A 19,026-nucleotide genomic window follows, 5' to 3' on the forward strand; every position below is an offset into this window, starting at 1 on the left:
TCATGCACCGCACACTACTTCTTCTATGGAGAAATATCAAGTCGGCGACTCCTTACCGTAGTTGTGACACCTGTTGCGACTCAATATTGATCCATATATAAGGTGCACCCTATTATAAGGCGCATGGTCAGCATTTGAAAAAATTGAAAGCGCCTTATAGTGCAAAAATTACGGTAACATGTTAACAAAAAGAAGGTGTTCCGGGACCATTCTCTAAGTTCCTACAAGGAAGAACATATTTCCACATTAAAAAAGACGGTGTGTAATATTTAGTGCCTCCTAGTGGTACAAACGAAACTTGTAAAAAAAAAAAAATACATGAATTATCATATCAATGTTAATTGGCTCGAGAAATTTGTATTTAATTAAACCCAGAGGTCGCCACCATGTTTCTCTTGTATCTTGCTGTTATGGTGTGCTCCTGGCACTGCTTTTTGTTGGCCTTAGACAATACAATGCCATCTAGTGGTCAAACATTACACACTGAGGCTTTATTATATCTATTTTTTCCAGCATTTATTCTTTCACCTCTGATGATTGCCTTTGCAAATGTACCGCTAACGGCAGCATCACCACGTGACTTATCTCATGAGATTAAATCGTTTTTTTCTGCACACAATGACAAACAATTTCCTCATGTTCCCTATTCAAACACACCCTTCCCTTATCTTTATCCTCCTGGTAATGGATTATTTGACAATCCGATCCATTATGACCGCCTCTGTCGTGTTTGTGTACATTCTATTCTGTCTTTTTGATATGGCGTGTGAGCTTTTTTTTCCCTCTCACCATTGTGATCGCAGCCTTTCGGTCAAATAGAGATGTGTTTGTCTGCTATTGTCAAAGGAGATTGGACTTCAAGGCCAGCCAATGGAAAATACACGCACAGACGCGCATGGGTCAAACATTATGCTGCTTCGCAGCTTGTTGATGAGTGTTTGCAGACTCACACAGCAACTCTGATGACTTGCGGGAAGGTTTAACATTTGAATGCAAATGAATGCTGAAGGCCTTAGTTTTCTTCGTGGTATTCCTAGTACTAAATTTAAAAACTACAATTGTCCAACAACCTTTGGGAGAAGTGGCATAAACGCCTAAACCAGTAAAATCATACCCAGGAAAAAAGAAGGTAATGATTCCTCGCTCATCGCGTTTCTTGGGGGAAAAAAGAAAATCCGCAAAGTAGAATTGCACCTTCATAAAAGCCTCCAAGGGTCAAACATGCGATGAAGTCCTTACAGACTGAGAGTATATGACTGTAACAAGATAACAACTATAGATCTACAAATAAAAACACAGAACACAAAATTGCTGTTAAATAATTGCTATTTATTGTCATTATACAAAAATACTTCTCCTTTTAGTGCTAAAAAGTGATCTGGCTAGCGCCGTGCTTGCATGCGGTATCCTTGGCTGAGCCAGGTCTCGGTGATGATTAAATACAGTGGAACCTCAGTTTTCGAATGCCTCTCAGTTCGAACAAATAGGTTCTCGACCAAAAATTTCGAGAAATTCTTGCTCCGCTTTCCGTTCAAAAAATCGGAGTTCGAACGCCGGTCCGCTAGGGGCGATGCTAGCGGCGTACGAGTGTAGATTGCCCCCACCCCTCGTGAAGAACTGTTGTCACGGCAACGCGCACTCTTTTTCTGTTTTCGTTTTTCAAAAGCGGTGTAGGGAGTGTTTTAACCCCTAATTATGCCTCGGAAGAAGGTTGGTGCAAGCAGCAAAGTTGCTACAGGTGAAAAAAGAGGAGTAGTGCGTACAACTTTTGCATTAAAGAAAGAAATAATAGCAAAATATGAAGAAGGTGTGCGAGTTTCCCTTCTTTCAGGAATACAGCATGGCTTCTGCCGACCGGTAAGAAATCTTATTCATAATTATTTTCTTTATCCTTTTACCGCTCACCACTTGTTGTGGAGAGAGACCCGGTTGCTAAATGACGTGTAAACAACCTGATTTTTTTTTATTTTTACACGTTCATGTTAGCGTAATCTTTCGTACGGAAGATTACGCTAACGCGAATGTACGATTAGCCTGGGTTAGCTTTACGTTAAATATTCAAGATAAACATTCAAGGAGTTGGAACGGATTAAAACAATTTTACATTACTTTTAATGGGAAAAAACGGCTTCGGTGATCGTACAAATCGGTTTCCGTACAAAGAAATGGAACGGATTATGGTCGAGAACCAAGGTTCCACTGTATAGCAGTTTCTCACGAGTTGTAACCCCAATTAATCCGTTTCCTGGCTAATAGGTCTGGCGTTGGTATTATACAGGCTCTGCAGGGCTAACTTGTGTGGGTTGTTACGTAGCCTAGCCGGATTAGGCAAGAGTGGCGCCGCAGTTGCTTTTCAAACGCAAAAATATACCACGGTGCACCCGCTGGGTATCACTGTTTCGTTGCTCTGAGTCTGATTTTCTTGATAAATTCCTTTTTAATGCAAATAATCGTTAAAAGCTAGCGGCAAGCAGGCTTCCCAGATTGTTTTAGGTGGACACATTGACTTGTATGTAATAAATAGTTGTAACAACCCTCACGCCCCCTATTCCCCGCTGTTTGACTGACAGTATACACCAGCCTATTACAGTTGCGCCCGCAGACAGTCACACCCACCCAACACATAAAGCTCTCCCTAACCTGCCCCTGTGATGGCGTTTGCTGCGTGCTGTCTGCTCAGAACATAATGTCTGGAACGTTTCAATTCCGAATCCGCAAAGCAGTGAAACAGCAATAACAAGTGACGAGGCGTCTCTGTATATTCTATGCTTTCCACTTGTCTTGTTCCTCATAATTTTATTAGAAAATAAAAACAAAACTAGCCGCATCGCCCTGTTTTTTTTTTTTTTTTTTTGCACTGTCGCTCCTGTCTTGTTGCCATGGGTACGGAGTTGCGGCACTCCAAAGATGTGAAGCAATTAGCAAGGCTTGATGAATGTGTCTCTTTGTCAACTAGCACCTAACAACCAAGGCCAGGTGGGATTGAGGCGTGAGTTAGTGTGCAAGTGTTTGTGTCTTAATAAAGGCCTCGATCGGCTTTATTTACATTTTTGTTGCACATGCCGTAATGTGTTCCAAGACGCTGCTAGCTAAATGGGCTCATGCAACCGAGCGTTTCACCTTAACAACAGGAGCGGGTCTTTTGGGGTCTGCTCGGTGTCATCTAATAAACGCCGACTTTTGTTTGGCAGTTTAACACCATGGTGAAGAAGACGGCATGTTTCGACCATCTTGTTCAAGCCAACGTGAGGAACAAGAAGCTGCTGAAGGATGCCGTGCAGAATATCACCGCCAAAGGCATCACCAACTACACTAAGGGATTTGAATTTGCATTTGAGCAGCTTGCAGCGGTAACAACCTATATTCAGGAATATTTTTCAATGTATTCAATTTTTTTTTCTGTTCATTTGTCTACCAGTCAATGAATTCCTTTTCAGGACTTCTTCATTCCTCCCAAGGACCAAATATTACCGAGTGTTCTGATTTAAAAGGAAAGTGTGTTTTTATTAACGCCTCTTAGTGGTAAAAATGGCCTTTAAAAAGAAGAAAATATTGATTTAATTAATAAGGACAATCTTCACTGATTATCCTCAGTAGGGCCGCGGGGGTGCTGGAGCCCATCCCAGCTATCTTCGGGCAGTGGGCAGGGGACACCCCGAACCGGTTGTCAGCCAATCGCAGGGCACACAGAGTACGACAACTCACTCGCTCATTCACACCTAGGGACTATTTGGACCGGCCAATTAACCTGATGTGCATGTTTTTGGAATGTGGGAGGAACAGGAGTGCCCGGAGGAAACCCACACAAGCATGGGGAGAACATGCAAACTCCACACTGGAAGGTTTGATACCATGACCTCAGAACTGTCCCGCACACGCGCTAACCACTGCGCTGCCCGGACAATCACATGAACTATGATATAAACAAGTATGTTTTAAGTACTAGTAGGTCGAAAAAAATTTTACACAACATGAGCCTCAACTAGACCAGTAATTTTCAACTGGTCTGACTTCTGGAATCGCCATATCACCTTAATTAAAAGCCATGACCAAAAAAGATTTACTGAATGAAATGTTTGAGAAGTTTGAACCAGATATAGTAAAATATAAAAAAGAACAGCTAAATTAAAACAACTTTAAGTAGTCACATTCCCTTCAATTCCCAAATAGCTACATTTTCAATAAATCCAAAACACTTTACTTCAGTGGCTTTGTCTTCAAGACAATAACATCGATATCTCATATATATTCTGCTGTATGTGCATATGGCCATGTTCGACTTGTGTAAACTAATTCTATCAGTCTTTCTCTAGTGGTGTGAAATGGAAGCTGTCAACTAGCAGGGAATTATGGCCATTAACTGGTTAAGGCGTTTAAATGACCAGTTATTATTTTTCCTATTTTTGGCATTATTTTGCCAAGGCAAAGGCCCACGGCCCACTAAAAACGGGTCCACTTTTGGGTCCTGACCCACCACTTGACAACCACTAATCTAGAATGAGCTGAGAAAATTGTCCTCCATTTTGCAACTACAGCTGCCCAAAAAAAAAAACCTTGCCAAGCGATAAACATAAATGAGAAGAAAATTGTGCAGTTTGATCAATTTGTGTATCTGTAGTTTGTATTCTTCCTTTTGTTTTTTAGCACTCATCTTCGGTTGCACGACTCAATGCAGTGACATCTAGTGGTCAAAAAATACACACAGTTCCTTTATCACACAGTTTTATCTTAATATAAATCCAATAAGTGTTGTAGGGGTGCAGGAACGTATGCCAATAAAGTCCTGCCTAGCTCTCATTTCAGAAAAATAACAAAAAAACATGGTCAATGATTTGGTTTTACTACTTGTTAGTCAGGAGTTGGTTATTAAAAATTTAATTTATTGTATATTTAATCCTCAACCAGTTCAGATTGTCCCCTTGCCCACTGCCCAAAAATGGCTGGGATGGGCTCAAGCACACCTGCGGCCCTACTGAGGATAAGGGTTGCAAACAATGGATGAATACATATATTTAATACGGCTTCCATTTGAGAAATACAAAAAAGTTTTGGTCCTTTTCTTACAATCGTACTTTCATTTTTATTACTCCCTAAATGTTTTTTCCCCTCAAAAATATATGTTATACACATATACTTCAGCCTTCAACACCATTATCCCGGAGATCCTGGTGGAGAAACTTGCACACCTAGGACTCTCTCCCTCCATCTGCCACTGGATAATGGACTTCCTCTCCAACCGCCCACAGTCGGTGAAACTCGGTACCCACGTCTCTCCCACCCTAACACTGAACACTGGCTCCCCCCAAGGTTGTGCACTGAGCCCCCTGCTTTTCACCCTCTACAGCTCCGACTGCTCACCGACCCACCCCACAAACACTATTATTAAGTTTGCTGACGACACCACCTTGATCGGCCTCATCTCTGAAGGGGACGAGGCGGCATACAGGGATGAGGTTGAGTCACTTTCAACGTGGTGCTCGGAAAACCACCTCATATTGAACACAACAAAAACAAAAGAACTGATTCTGGATTTCAGAAGGAATAGCAGGAATCCAGCACCACTCATCATAAAAGGAGACTGCGTAGAGAGAGTCCACTCGTTCAAATTTCTGGGCGTGCACATCGCCGACGACCTCTCCTGGTCTGCAAACACCAGAGCGGTGGTAGGGAAGGCCCAGCAGCGACTGCACTTCCTGAGATTGCTCAGGAAAAATAACCTAAAACAGCAGCTGCAGGTGTCTTTCTACAAAGCCACAGTGGAGAGCATCCTAACATACTGCATCACGGTGTGGTATGCGGGGTGCACAGCAGCAGACAGGAAAAAGCTCCAGAGGATCATAAAAACAGCCCAGAGAATCGTCGGCTGCTCTCTGCCCAGTCTGGAGGACATTGCCTGCTCTCGCTACCTCAGCAGAGCAGAAAACATCGTCAAGGACTTTTCTCACCCCGGCCACCATCTCTTCGACCTGCTGCCTTCCGGCAAGCGCTACAGGTCACACAAAGCAAAAACGAACAGACTCAGAGACAGTTTCTTCCCCACAGCCATTACCACCCTAAACAGACACCGCACAAACAACTGAAAACTGTTGCAAAAAAAAAAAAAAAAAAAAAAAAAAAAAATACCTCACACGTATGTAAAATGGTACTCACGTACATGCTGTCTGCACTATGTTTGTTCACTGCTCAACAGACACCGCACAAAAACTGAAAACTCGTGCCAACACTACCTCATACGAAAATAATGTTACTCAAGTCTTGTTCTTGCACATGTCGACTGCACTACGTTTAATGCTCAAATTGCACAATGTCTGACCATTCCTTTTTTTGCACTATGATGTCTATGCTTGCACCAATGTATATGCGGACTATTTTTGCACCATGATGACTTTGCACCAAATGCAATATTGCACAACCGTTACGATACAACGTTATCACGACAACCCTGTATGTAACATCCCACATGCTGACATTGTGGTGTAAATACCATGTAAATTATAACTATAGCCTTATTCCCCTTGTTTTATAACATTATCTTCTCTGTTCCTTTATCTTCTTGCTCATACCCTCACTATGTGTAAAACTGGAGTGTCATGCCCAATTTCGTTGTCACAATATGTTAGCCCATTTGTAACAATGACAATAAAGGTATATTCTATTCTATTCTATTCTATTCTATATGTTTTCATTTTGTATAATTTGTTTGATTATTTTATTTTTTTGCTGTTCACAGACTTATAAATAACCGTACTTCACTGTAAATGTTAAATTGCATACAATTCTTTCAATTTTCCTTTTTTTTACACACCAAACTGTTTTAAGGTTTGCCATCAGTTGTTTTTTAAGAATCACAATAAATTATTATTATGTGTAATTTAATATATTAAATACCTTGATTTGAATTCAAATTTTATTTTAGTTTTATTTCTTGACATGTAGTTTAATAGTAATTCGTTTGCAGAGCTTATTTGTACATATTTCAATCATTCATTTTTGCCTGTTGAGGTAACCTTTTAATTATTATTTTTTTATTGTTATCGTTATTATTGTTATTTTATTGTTATTTTATTGTTATTTTTCATTTCATTTTTTATTGATTTAAGCTTCAGGGTTTATCTTTCCTTTACCAAGTTTTACTACTTTTTGGTTGGTTTAAGTACTCCAACCTATGTCATTAAGACTACAAATATGTTGTATAATTAATGTAAAGTAATTGGAGTCTTAAATTGAACTGGATGGCAACTGACAGCTTAGTACTGTATTGATCCTTTGCTGCCATCTAGCGGATACATGATAATTCTGGGAGACTATTTTATTCTTTGTTAAATAGAACTAACTGTATGTTGTTCCGTCCGTCTTCTGTCTGCCCTTTTCATTTTTATTTTTTCTCTTTTTAGTATGCCGGTTTTGTATTTTACTTACTATTTTTTTAAATAATAATTGTCCTGTATTTGTGTCAACAGGTAAACATCAGTAGAGCAAACTGTAACAAGATTATCATGCTGTTCACTGATGGAGGAGAGGAGCGTGCAAGGTCCATCCTGGAGAAATACAACGCAGACAAAAAAGTATAAACACTCTTTTAACAGGTTGTAGTTGCAAAGTCTTTAGTGCTTCCCTTCTGAAGTCAGGAACACAGTAAAACATATGATATGACAAAAAAAAAGCATATTATTTTCAATTTGTACGTGATCTCGTCTTTATTTTCTGGGAATTTGGCATGGTATTGGTGGAATTTATAATAAGAGAGAATGGCATCCAAATCAGAATGCTAATGTCACAATGTTGTAGGTGAGGATCTTCACCTTCTCTGTGGGGCAGCACAACTACGATAAAGGACCCATTCAGTGGATGGCCTGCTCCAATAAAGGTGCAGCAATTTTACAGCACATCCAGAGTATGCCCTAATTTCCTTTATTTTAATTCCCTTCAGGTTATTTCTATGAGATCCCCTCCATTGGAGCCATACGAATTAACACCCAGGTGATCATTTCAATACTGGAATTATGAGCATCGTTCACCTCTCTAGATGACCTAGTATCTAGTCATGTTTTATTCTTTGATTTATTTCTTTGCAATCTAGGAGTACCTGGATGTCCTGGGCAGACCTATGGTTCTGGCAGACAAGCAGGCCAAACAAGTGCAGTGGACCAACGTGTACCTCGATGCTCTGGTGTGTTTAAGTCTGAATGTTCCTGAAAAAAAGCTAAATCCTAGAACAATGTGAACATCTTCAGACTATGGTTGTGCACCAGTCTCAAGAATTGTCTACTGTTCCTTCCTCATCTGCACCTGAAGAATCAAGAAGGAATCTCAAAATATGAATAATATGCAATTAGCAGCTTTGAGGATTGAGCCACTTCACAGTACAAAGCATTTTCCCTCCGGGAAGCAGCACTTCACCAGAAAGACACTCGATAACAACCTATTTGTGTCTTCAATCTGCATAGCGAATACAAAAGGCATTTAAGTCTGGCGTAAAACGTGAGATTGCCTTATCAAAGAGTTTGATTTTTAGATTGCCCGAATCCCAGAACATGCTTTCTACAGAGTGTTTGAATAAAGTCAAAAAAGTTGGGGCAGTATTTAAGGCAGTGTTCTGCAACCCTTTAAACTGTGATCCCAGCCTCAAGCACATGGGTAGGGAAGCTTAAGAGTTTATCTATTTGAAATTAAATCGAATACTACATCACGATTAATTCAAGTTCCAAATTGTGTGTCAAGTCATGTTTTACTAATAACGGTTGATTTACCGTATTTTCCGGAGTCTCCATAAATTGCACAAGCTCAAAACTCAATCCATCCATCCATTATCTGCACCGCTTATCCTCAGTAGGGTCATGGGGGTGCTGGAGCCCATCCCAGCTATCTTCGGGTAGTGGGCAAGGGACCCCCTGAACTGGTTGTCAGCCAGTCGCAGGGCACACAGAGACAGACAACTCACTCGTTCATCTACACCTTGGGACAATTCACCTGAAATGCATGTTTTTTGGAATGTGGGAGCAAACCGGAGCGCCCGGAGGAAACCCACGCATGCACGGGGAGAACATGCAATCTACACACAGGAAGTTCGATCTCATGACCTCAGAACTGTGCTGCACACGAGCTAACCATTGCCCTGCATTCTAAAGCATTTTAAAGAAAAACAAACAATTTATAAGTCGCACCGGAGTATAAGTCACATTTTTACGGAAAATTGTCTCATTAAAATCCAACACCAACAACTGATATGTCATATAAAGTTTAAATGACAAACAATTTAAAATCAAATTTAGCTAGAGGCAACATCAGACTTAATTATTTGCTAACATTACATGACTTAAGTAAGAATGTACCTGGTTTGCTAACATAACATATTAAGAGTTATTCTGACAACCACAGCAAAAGTTACATAAGAATTTTACTCCAAATACCTGTCAACTAAATTCTGATGAAATGTTCATCCTCTGTGTCACTTTTCATCAATTCCGCTAATGTCTCGATTAACATATTTAGCTGTGTATTTTACTACTCGCAGTTTGTAATCTTAAAAGTATGATTTTATTTTCGTTTGCATTTTTTATTCCAGCCTTCCCCATGGTGTTTTTTTTAACATTATCGACATTGTACAAATTATTAACGCATGCCTAGAGCGTCTTGCGGTTTAGTCTTAGAATACTATTTTAAATCACATACCGATAATAATATGTTAATCGGTTCACCCTCATGGGTTCAAATCCAGCTACCAGCCTTCCTGTGTAGGGTTTGCATGTTCTCTCAGTTTCAAATATATGCACGTCAGGTTAATTGGCCAGTAAAAATTGTCCGTAGGTTTGTATGAATGAGTGAGTTGTCTGGCTCTGTGTGCCCTACTACTGGCTGGCAACCCGTTCAGGGTGTCCCCTGCCCACTGCCTGAAGATGGCTGGGGTGGGCTCCAGCACCCTGCGACCCTACTGAAGATAAGCAGTGCAAATAATGGATTGACAGTTTTACCCATATTTTGCTCCAGAGTATAAAGGCGCACCCCTGACCTAACTATAAAAAAATTTGATTTATGGTGCATAAAAAAAATATGTGTGTGCTTGTACTGCGGAGACCTAAATGTCAGTAGACAAATACATAAAAAAAACAATTGAAATTGGTAATTTTATAGTTCAGTGGACTTTAAAAATTAAGAGGGAAGACATCAACACATGTTGAACTTGCAAGGAGAACACAAGGAGGCTGTACAAAACACTTAAGATGCAAAATTCCATCACTTTCTAATGGTCCCCCTCTGAGTCTTCTCTTTTTATTAGTCAAGTCAAGTCATGTTCATTTGTATAGCCCTAAATCACAAAGAGCTACACAGACCACTGATTATTGCAAACCACAGACTATTATTACACCATCCCCTGATCTAAAACCTACATGAGGGCATATACTACATAGATATTGTCAACATAAAATATAGGTTATTCATATGCTATAGAATAGAAATGTGTTTTAGGCTTAGATTTAAACATTTCCACTGAGGTTGCAGATCGAAACTTAGGGAGAAAAGCATTCCACAGCACCGGGGCCCGAATGGAGAATGCTCTCGAACCTGCGGCATCATTTTCAGAGCGAAGGCTCCGGACCGGGACATAGAGGGAAATTAAATCTGAAAGATATGAGGGCGCAATTTCTTAGGTTATAAAATGCAGATCTGCCCTAAAGGGAGTGGTCAAAAAACAGCAAAATGATTGGCCAAGAGTGACAGTTACTCAAACAGAATATACTAGTAAAATAGTGAAAATAACAAAAAGCAAATGAATATAAAATAACAAATAACCTTGGCATCCTATGCAATCCCCTTTGCAAGTGTCCAAAAGTAAAAACAGAACTACGTTCTTTATTGAAATCAAGCAGAATAAACCCACCGGTAAATAAAATTGTCCTTGTTGTTTTTGCACCATCCTCAGGAACTGGGCCTGGTCATTACCGGAACCCTTCCAGTCTTCAATAAGACCAAAACGAAAGACGACAGGAATAGCGAGGTGCGGCTAGTGGACAATGGTCACAGATCATTTACAATAGTCAGTACATTTACTTCTGTTATATCTATTTTTCAGCATCAAAATCAACTAATTCTTGGCGTTATGGGCATCGACGTGTCACTGAATGATATCAAGAAGCTTACACCGCGTTTCACTGTGAGTGCATCACCATTTATATTCAGATTTCATAAAAGATAAGAAATAGATATGTATTATATGCAAACTGTTGTTGAAAATGTGTTGTATTTGTCAGATTGGTCCAAACGGATATTACTTTGCCATCGATCCAAACGGTTATGTGTTGCTGCACCCCAATCTCCAGCCAAAGGTAAGCATCACAAGGCCGTGCAGTGAATGCTAGGAGTTAACTGTTAGGAGATGTATTTTTGGACAGAAGGTTAATATTATCTTACAATACAGACGCTGCCCTACTTACGAATGAGACGATCGTTCGTAATTTGCTTCAGTGCTATATTTTGTATGTTTAAGGCTTATATAAGTAACCTGTATTGTTTTGTACTAAAAAATAAACACTGTTTATAAAATAATATGCTCTATAAAGATAAATAATGTTGAGTTTACCTTACTTTTGGAAGATGCGCTTCAAGATGTCTTCCTCTGTGGTAAAAAGTGTCGGAAAAAAAGCATTCCGACCATTTTCTCAGCCGCATCGAGCTTTCTTATTCCAATTTCATTTTAAACGAAAGGACTTGCCTCTTCTTTACACTTTACACCAACCATGTTAAAGCATGTTGAATGGATGCACGAGATATCAAACAATAAAAATGTTAAAGTTCTCAGCGTACTCGTGATAGTATAGTTATAGACAGTATAGAATGTTTACACAGAAACTAGAAAGAAAAAGTGGATATTATTTTCTTCCGGCTGGATGCTGAGACCTCTCACAGCGCCACACGCCAGTAGTTGCCTAAAGAAACACTCCAGTAATGTCCTGTACTCGGAAAAAGGTCCATACAATACAAAACCTAACTTACAGCAATGTCCAGATATTTTTCCAGCATCCCGAAAAAAATATTGGTATCTTCCATTTGACGTAAGTCGAATGGTCGTAAGTAGGGGAGCGTCTGTAATATTTTTGCAGCATTGTATTCTTTAGGTTAGCTTTTTGCACATGTTTGTAACCTTATACCAAATATACAGATACAATTTTAGTCACTTATTCAACTTTTAACAACAGCTAACGTTACGTTTTAGAATGTATATTTAGCTGGAAATAATTGTAATTATGCTTTTTAATGATAAACTATGCAAATGTCCGTATTATGTTGTTAATAAAGTAACAGTACTGAATCCAGCATTTAGATATAGCTATAGTAGAGGCGCTAAATAATACACACTGTTTTGAACTTCAAATAGCAATATTTTATTAGCTGATATTTCCATTTGTCATTTGAGGCTACCATCGATTTAATGGGTCACCCAAAATTTGTCATTCCTACTGTACATTTAATTTGCAAAAATATATTATATTTGTGCAGTTAAATCTAAATAAGTTTTAAATCAAAGTTATAATTTCATTTGTTTTTAATCTAAAAAAAATGGTCTTGTTTGACCACTTTTTAGGTCATTGGCCATTTTACACAGTAAGAGTTAGACATTAATTATGCGACATTTAGCAGATTAGCTCAATTTAACTCAGACATTCAATTTTCTAATCTAAAGCAAGGTTTAAATCACAGTATCAGTTTGTGTTAGTATTTTGTAAGTTAAATTTAATGGATACATCAACATTAGCTTTAGCTGTAAGTCGGGTATTCTTAGTTTTATTTTATTCTTTACTGTTTATTCAACAAGGCTCTTTCTTTTACGCAGCTATTCTATTTAAATTGTTTTATTGGCTTTTAGCAGAGGAATAACACTACATGTCGTAACTATCACCAGACGACCTATAAATATTTCAGTAACCCTCTTGTGTTTTGACAACCACAGAAGCTATTTTACAAAATACTTTAACACAATTTTCCCAGAAAAGGATCCATAACCGGAAGTTAAGGCTCTATAATAAGTATGCTGTCACTTTCCATGAGGTGAGATGTTACAATGTATTGCACATAAAAATAGTCAGTTGATCTAGTCGCCATAGATGAGTGTTCATAAATGTTACTGCAGTTTTCTTTTTAGCATACCGTAGTAAGCATAGCATGGTTTTCCATAGTCGCTATCACTCCCATTGTGAAGTTGTATGGTGTAACCTTAACAGACGTAGGGTAAATTATGCCGGCCTCCCACCCCTCAAAAAACCCTTTTCCTTTTCTTTGATTTCTCTTCATCAGTCATTTTAGTTCTTTTCATATGCTTCCCGTGAATATGTTTGATGTCATATTCTGTCTCATTCATCTTTGCTTACCCTTGATGATTTATTCTTTTTTTCTTATTCTTCACATTTCCATGCTGAGATGTCATCTTTCATTTCCCTTCTTGCTTTTTCTTACTGCAAAATGTAAGGAACATCTGCACTTTGAAAGTGTTAATGAATATTTTACATGCTTCTTGACTGTGCGATTAATGTGATGTAAGCGAAGTTCTTAATATATTTTCAAGACACTAATGTCCCTTCATCCCATTGGTACTCTTTCATCTGGCACATATACAAGTACTCATATATGACGGTCATTCTGCTCACGTTTCCGCAACACAGATATACAGTATTCCCTCGCCATTTTGCGTCCTTGGTGCATAGCAGGTTTTTTTTCGATGAATAGATTTCGGGCAAAAATACGTATTTCAAAAAGTTATGGCGTCACTTTACAAGCGCCTATTGTCAAAAACCCACTCGGGGTGATGCGGAAGCACAATGCAGAAGCACACATTAGAATAATCAATTGCTTTCCTTTATTTGGGCAGGGTTTGTTACATCGAAAGTCTGGCAGCCAGGCAACAGTATCTAGTAAGCCGTAAGCAGACAATCGTGATCCAAAATGCAGACAAAGGTTTGGTGATACAATGAACCCGGCAGCAAAGGCGCCAATCCAAGAGTTCATCAGGCGGTACTCGAAATGAGAAGGAAGGCAAGGGTTCGGTAATCTAGAATGTGAAAAAGCTGAGACAAGAGTACTTGGGACGTGACGATAAAGACAATTAACTAGCACAGAGCCAAGGAGAGAGTGTTTGAATGGTGACGAGGGAGAGTTATAATAGGAGGGAAATCAAAACAAGGGACAACAGCTGTTGGGTAGAAATGAGAACCTAGAAATGAGTAACCAAATAAGCTGAGGGAGAGAGGGAGGGGGGAAGAGAATCATTTAAACTCGTGACATTTGATTAACCGCCCCTCATACATGCCGTTTGTGAGTCATGACGCAAATAGACATTGTCTTCCCCACTTTTGACAATAAACTAAGGATGATTTAAATCATGTCACTCCCCAAAATCAATTACCGTGTTTATATGCTCTTTGCTCCAAAAGTGTGGTTAATTCCCGCGTCTTGTCTATTTACGAGGTGTGCTTGGACGTTGTTTGCCAGAAGCAGACTGAAGCCCTGTTCACACCTGAGGCGCAACTGCTGATCAGCATTTTGCTTCTGGCGTCACTTGTTTACTTTTTGGATCAAAACAGGTCGAGGCAGAAAGCATCTCGTATCAAATAAATGTGATCATTTTGGCGCATGGTAGACGAAGGGGAAACGGCGAGCTTCTCTTTTGCTCAACACACACTTTCTAAATACGAAACACTACGGTGACATCTGAAAAGATGCCTTTCTGCGTGCATAATTACATGGATTTTTTTGGGCTAACATTATCCATATACCGTAAATTCCGGACTATAGAGCGCATCTCATTATAAGCCGCACCCACCACATTTTAAGAGGATAACCGCTTTTGTACTTACACAAGCCGCACCTGTATATAAGCCGCATGCACCCACATTAAAACATGTAACACAATCACAAAAAATTACCCAAACCTGACTTTCAGTCCCGCGATCGTAACTGAATATATAGTACACAGTCTAAAAACCACAGCCGGCAAAATGAACGGAAAATGATACCGGTACTTAAGGTTTGATGCAGACCTGCAGAGTCCAAGTTTCTTTGAAAGTAATCCAAGGAAAAAAAGTGTATATTTTCAAGGTAAGGGTGGGAAAAATATATATCCACTATTGTCGGCCGCGTCCACAAACACGTCGCACCTTTACTCCACTTCCCGTCAGCCTGCGTTTGCCCCGCCCCTTCTTTCTCATTTGCTCGTGCAAAACATATCAGAATAAGTTTCTAAAATAAATACATTACAAAAATATGCAGTTGCAAATACATATTATCCATGGTTACACATATTTACAAAGAAAGACAGTACACCGAGAGAGTTTTCAAAGCTTTAATAATAATATTATAACTTTCATCCCGAACCGTGCCTGTTAAGGGTAGCAAAACGCTACTAGCAACACGCTCGCCACACAGTATACGGGCCTGTTAATCCTTATAATTGACATCATCAAAGTCGTCGTCCTTCAGTATGGGAAAGAGATTGACATATAGACGTCGTCCCACGCTCCCTTATTCATAAACACGCTAGCAACACGCTCGCTAAGCAAAGTTTACGTGCAGTAGCTCTGTTTCCTTCTTAATCGGACTGCTCAATTGCTTTTAGCTTGAAAGCTGCGTCATGTGCCTTTCTTTTTGCAATTTTCATGATGAGGATATGTCTACGCCAATTTAATTTGTGCACAAGCTAAGAAGTTGCAGTCTTCCTCGGCGCATATATTCCACCGGTCTAAATCTTACCTTTTGTACCCGAGCGCCGCTGGCGGCTGTTAGAAAAAATCCGTAAATTGGCCGCATCACTGAATAAGCCGCAGGGTTGAACGTTTGGGAAAAAAGTAGCGGCTTAAAGTCCGGAATTTATGGTAATCTATAACAGGAGCAAAACAGGGGGTTTTGACAGTACTTTATTCAATAATTACAATATTTGCAAGTCACATGCTACAGTTCCCTTTCGATATCATCTGAGTCATAGTCAAGTAACTGCAGTTCCCTTTAATTCTCAACGAACGGTGATAAACAAATGCACTGTGGTCCGATAAGTTGGCAATAGGGCATCCACCACATCCTAAGCGACACAGCCCCCGTTCGTCTTTTCCTACAGCACAGCAGTAAAGAAGTGTCGTTTTCTGAATCACTATTTTACCCCATGGTAGTCGCCATCTTGAATGGTTACATGATCCGTGAACACGTGATTTAAGACTACTTTGAGCATTCCTGAAAACGGCTCCTGGTGTTAGGAGAGAGTGCCCTAAGTATTCTACAGCCCATGAAGCCGATTGTGTAAAATTTGGATTGAAACAACTGTGGCATTTTCGCTGTCATGGCAGAAAAAAAAGTCGAAATGTTAAGTCAAGTCAATTCATGTTTATTTGTATAGCCCTTAATCACAAGGAGTCTCAAAGGGCTGCATAGACCACAGATAATCGCAAAACACAGACTACTGCAAACTACAGACTATCATTACACCATCCCCTGATTTAAAACCTACATGAGAACAAGGAAAATTCAAAAACCTCAACATGAGGAAAATGAAGAAACCTTGGGGCGGCAGTAACTCAGGAGGTAGAGCGATCGTTTTAGGATTAAGGGATCCCAGTTCGAATCCCGGCTTGTCCGTGTTACATACCGAAGTGTCCTTGGGTAAGACACTCAACCCCCAATACCCCCAATAAGCAGGTTAGCGCCTTATATGGCTGCACAGATCACGGCTGCAATTGGGAAATGTGAAGCACAATGTAAAGCGCTTTGGGAAGTCATTGACTTGAAAAGCGCTATATAAATGCAGATCATTTCATTTCATTTAATTGAGAAGGGACCGCACATGACGTAACCACCCTTCCAGGATGACCAGGCTGTTGCAATAACAAATAATACACAGACACTGTCAACATAAAATATAGGTCATTCATAAACTATAAAATAGAAGTGTATTTTAAGCCTAGATATAAACAGTTTCACTGAGGTTGCAGATCAAATCTCATGGGGCAGAGCATTCAACAACATCGTGGCCCGAATGGAGAACGCTCTCGAACCTGCGGTTCTCTTCTTGGCTCTTGGGATCACTAGTAGACCAGCATTTTCAGAGCGAAGGCTCCTGACCGGAACATAGGGTGAAATTAAATCTGAAAGATATGAGGGAGCAAGTCCATGCATGTTGCAGGAAATTAACAGAAACATATCAAGCTTTTTGAACAATCAAGCCCGAGCTTGTGTTTATCATTCCTCTCCTTGCTTTATCTTATGAAAATATTTCGGAAAAGGGAAACAGCGCATGGGCGGTAATGCGCAAAAGTAAACTGATTAATTGGGTTACGCTGTGTTTTACTCATGTGTATTTAGTACTTACTTCAATAAAATGAACCTAATACGAGTGGTTATAGAATTAATTCAATACACAAATCGAGGGAATACTTTAATACTAAATGTAAATAAAAGCAGAATAAATGCCAAAGAACAACAAAATACAACGGAAACAGGAAAACACTGAAAACAACTTCAAATGAGTATTATTTTCAGTTGCAGAATCAAACTGCCACCTACAAACCTTTCTTTTTTTCTGTTTTGCAGAATCCTAAATTCCAGGAGCCAGTTACTCTCGACTTCTTGGACGCCGAGCTGGAAAATGAGATTAAAGTGGAGGTACTGTACTGTCGACAGCACCCGTGGGCGTTCGGTTAAAAGTTGAGTTGCCCTACAATATGCTTTCAAACGTACCAATATGTAACTGAAATGGGGCACCTGCCACCCGCAGATCAGGAGAACGATGATTGACGGTGAGACGGGTGAGCGCACGATTGACACCCTGGTGAAAACTCAAGATGAAGTGAGACACTCTGCATATAAATGTCACCCTAAAATCAATTCTATGCAGATGAATTACAGTTCGATTTGCTTATCATTTTGCAGAGGTATATTGATAGGGGAGTGAGAACATACACTTGGGCGCCGGTCAATGGAACCGATTACAGGTGAGTCATCTTTAGCTCTCGAACTCTTGCCCTGTCAATTACGACAGAAGTGCTGACCATATTTTCTAACACAGAGGCATAATTTACTTACCAAACTAAAAGTGGAGCGAAGGATTCAGCAAAAATTGTATTATTCACAATTTAATGAAGTTAAATTAAAGCTGTAGTATTCACAATGTAACAAACTACTGTTTGTTTACTGTCAGACAAATGGACAGGTCACAACTGAGATAAAACATTCTGAAATTAAAAAAGTTATAAAGACAATTAGACATCATCTTTTTAATAATTTTCTTAATTTGCAGAAAATAAAAGAATGCATGGAAGTGTGACACAGAAATGGGTTGCATAGTTTTAGGTGTCCTTAAAAAGTTGAAAGTAGAATATTTTCTCTATTAAGTACTTTATGTGTTAACAATGTCCCACTGAGTCTAAATAGCCTTCATCATTTGTTTTCCACCATACCTTTCTGCATTGATCATACCTTTTTATACATATAGGTAGCGGGTCCAAAGATACTTGTATGACGGACACCACACACCACAAAGCAGTCAGTTTCACTGTAAGCAGTAGGACTGTGTATTGATAAGGTGTCACGATTGCCCATTGCCCTCACTTGGGCCCGCTCGTTTGCCGCCAGCTTTTGCTCGTTGCCTGATTGGCTCCCCTCCTACTTAAACTCAGTGCTCTCATTCAGTCCGTCAACGAATCTCTGCACTTGCAAGACGTGTATTTTGACTCTTTTCAGTATCCGGTATCAATCCCGTCTGTCCTGTCCTGTCCGGTATCTTGCTCATGTGTCCAGTATCCGGTAACGATCCAGTCTGTCCTGCCCTGTTTGGTATCTTGCTCGTGTATCCAGTACCGGGTATCGATCCCATCTGTCCCGTTGTATCTTACTACTGTATCCAGTATCCGGTATCAATCCCGTCTGTCCCGTCTTGTCCGGTATCCTGTTCGTGTATCTAGTACCCGGTATCAATCCCGTCTGTCCCGTATCTTGGTCCAGTATCCGGTATCGATCCCGTCTGTCACGTCCTGTCCGGTATCTGCTCGTGTA

At 39.8% G+C, this 19,026-nt stretch overlaps 1 protein-coding gene across 3 annotated transcripts in view; it reads left to right on the forward strand.

Annotated features, from left to right (window-relative positions):
• Positions 1–19,026, forward strand: part of cacna2d1 (calcium voltage-gated channel auxiliary subunit alpha2delta 1) — a 160,976-nt gene that overhangs the window by 98,124 nt on the left and 43,826 nt on the right. The window contains exons 11-22 of one of the 3 annotated variants that reach the window (XM_088339835.1): positions 3,192–3,350; positions 7,461–7,565; positions 7,789–7,867; positions 7,931–7,980; positions 8,081–8,170; positions 10,922–10,996; positions 11,072–11,152; positions 11,250–11,324; positions 12,985–13,044; positions 17,581–17,637; positions 17,750–17,821; positions 17,905–17,966. In XM_088339835.1, the coding sequence (XP_088195961.1) occupies positions 3,192–3,350; positions 7,461–7,565; positions 7,789–7,867; positions 7,931–7,980; positions 8,081–8,170; positions 10,922–10,996; positions 11,072–11,152; positions 11,250–11,324; positions 12,985–13,044; positions 17,581–17,637; positions 17,750–17,821; positions 17,905–17,966 (965 nt within the window). Of the gene's footprint in view, positions 1–3,191; positions 3,351–7,460; positions 7,566–7,788; positions 7,868–7,930; positions 7,981–8,080; positions 8,171–10,921; positions 11,153–11,249; positions 11,325–12,984; positions 13,045–17,565; positions 17,638–17,749; positions 17,822–17,904; positions 17,967–19,026 lie in introns of all 3 variants that reach the window. The other 2 variants (XM_088339836.1, XM_088339834.1) reach the window with 2 other exon arrangements.

This window comes from Urocampus carinirostris, chromosome 7, assembly GCF_059441175.1.
Source record: "Urocampus carinirostris isolate Australia breed hairy pipefish chromosome 7, RoL_Ucar_1.0, whole genome shotgun sequence".
Lineage (NCBI taxonomy): Eukaryota > Metazoa > Chordata > Actinopteri > Syngnathiformes > Syngnathidae > Urocampus > Urocampus carinirostris.